Source organism: Ostrea edulis, chromosome 8 (assembly GCF_947568905.1).
Source record: "Ostrea edulis chromosome 8, xbOstEdul1.1, whole genome shotgun sequence".
NCBI lineage: Eukaryota > Metazoa > Mollusca > Bivalvia > Ostreida > Ostreidae > Ostrea > Ostrea edulis.
In genome coordinates, this window is record NC_079171.1 from 28,334,311 (window position 1) to 28,335,878 (window position 1,568).

The 1,568-nt window shown below is 39.0% G+C and overlaps 1 protein-coding gene across 1 annotated transcript in view; it reads right to left on the reverse strand.

Annotated features, from left to right (window-relative positions):
- The window catches only part of LOC125662032 (uncharacterized), an 8,018-nt gene extending 6,983 nt beyond the window's left edge, over positions 1 to 1,035 (reverse strand). Inside the window, exons 1-2 of the mRNA XM_056147306.1 lie at positions 850 to 1,035; positions 458 to 587 (exon numbers count right to left, since the gene is read on the reverse strand). Of these exons, the coding sequence (XP_056003281.1) occupies positions 458 to 570 (113 nt within the window). The 5' untranslated portion in view covers positions 571 to 587; positions 850 to 1,035. The remainder of the gene's footprint in view (positions 1 to 457; positions 588 to 849) is intronic.
- Positions 1,036 to 1,568: the final 533 nt, after the last annotated feature.

Below are 1,568 nucleotides of genomic sequence, written 5' to 3' on the forward strand. Positions count from 1 at the left end.
TTCGCAGGTCTTACCGTCGTTTAGCGTGTTGGTTGTGTTCGCGGTTTTTACCGTATTTTAGCGTGTTGGTTGTGTTCGCGGGTCTTACCGTCGTTTATCGTGTTGGGTTGTGTTCGCGGTTCTTACCGTATTTTAGCGTGTTGGTTGTGTTCGCGGTCTTACCGTCGTTTAGCGTGTTGGTTGTGTTCGCAGGTCTTACCGTCGTTTAGCGTGTTGTTGTGTTCGCGGTTTTTACCGTATTTTTGCGTATTGCTTGTGTTCGCGGGTTTTACTGTCTTTTAGCGTGTTGTTTGTGTTCGCGGTATTTACCGTCGTTTACGTGTTGGTTGTGTTCGCGGTTCTTATCGTCTTTTAGAGTGCTGTTGTGTTCGCGGGTCTTACCTTCTTTTAGCGTGTTGGTTGTATTCGCGGATTTTACCGTATTTTAGCGGTGTTGGGTTGTGTTCGCGGTATTTACCGTCGTTTATCGTGTTGGTTGTGTATGTATGAACAACAGCAGATGAAGAGGATGCCGAACACCAGGAGTCCCAGACACCCAGCCCCCGTCCCAATCACTATCTTCTCGTACATGTTCAGTCTCCCAGTCCCTAGTCAATAAAAGAAAAAAATGTAAACCGCTCTCAAGTTTTGGAAACCATGAGTTAATGAACTAAAGTTCTCTCAAATTAAGAAAGTATATTCTTTTAGTATTCGAAGAGCTGGCAACTTAATTATCAATTGCTATGAACTTTCTTTGTGCTTTGATTGGGATAATATATTTGTTTTTTTATTTCCAAACCATTACGAATCGTTAGCTTTGTAAGACATTGGATACAGAAACACTATTGTTTGTTTGTCACGGTGACATACATTTGCACGCACGTGAGTTGATATTCTCTGACCACGTTTTGTTTGAAAAACACGTGACATTGTATGGACCCTCCAAACGGTAGCCGAACTTCTTACAGCCAATCAGAACGTCCGTACCAACACTGGTGTTGTAACTGCTGAGGATGAAATCCGCATCCGAATCAGGTTTGATCTCTGAACACGCTAGAAAATAAAACATGTGTGTTCATATATATATATATATATATATATATATATATAAAGCACTAAATAATCACAACTAGGTACTTGAAAATTTTCGCCCCAGCCCGGGGTCGAACCTGCGGCACCCTCCGCCTAGCAAGACTGTCAAATCAGTGCGTAAGTCCACTCGGACCACAACGACTTCCCGTGTGACATTGATATACACCTCGCCCATAATTTTCAACATGGTTGGAAAATTACATGCATGAGATGTTTCAGTTAAAATCCTTAAAATTCTGCTTAAGACATTCATGACCTTTGCGGAATATTGTATTTAAGAATTAGAATTACGTTACATCATTAAATATTTTCTTTTCAGGAAATAAATAGTTGCAAACTCGTACAAAGATAGAAATAGTTTTCTGGTCAAAGGTTGTTCTAATATTTTCTATAAAAAAGGTTTATGGAAATTAGAAAAGTTATTTGTTAATATTTTTTCAATTTACGACTGAAATCTTCAAGAAAACACATAATTTGTAAATAAATAAAAATATAGT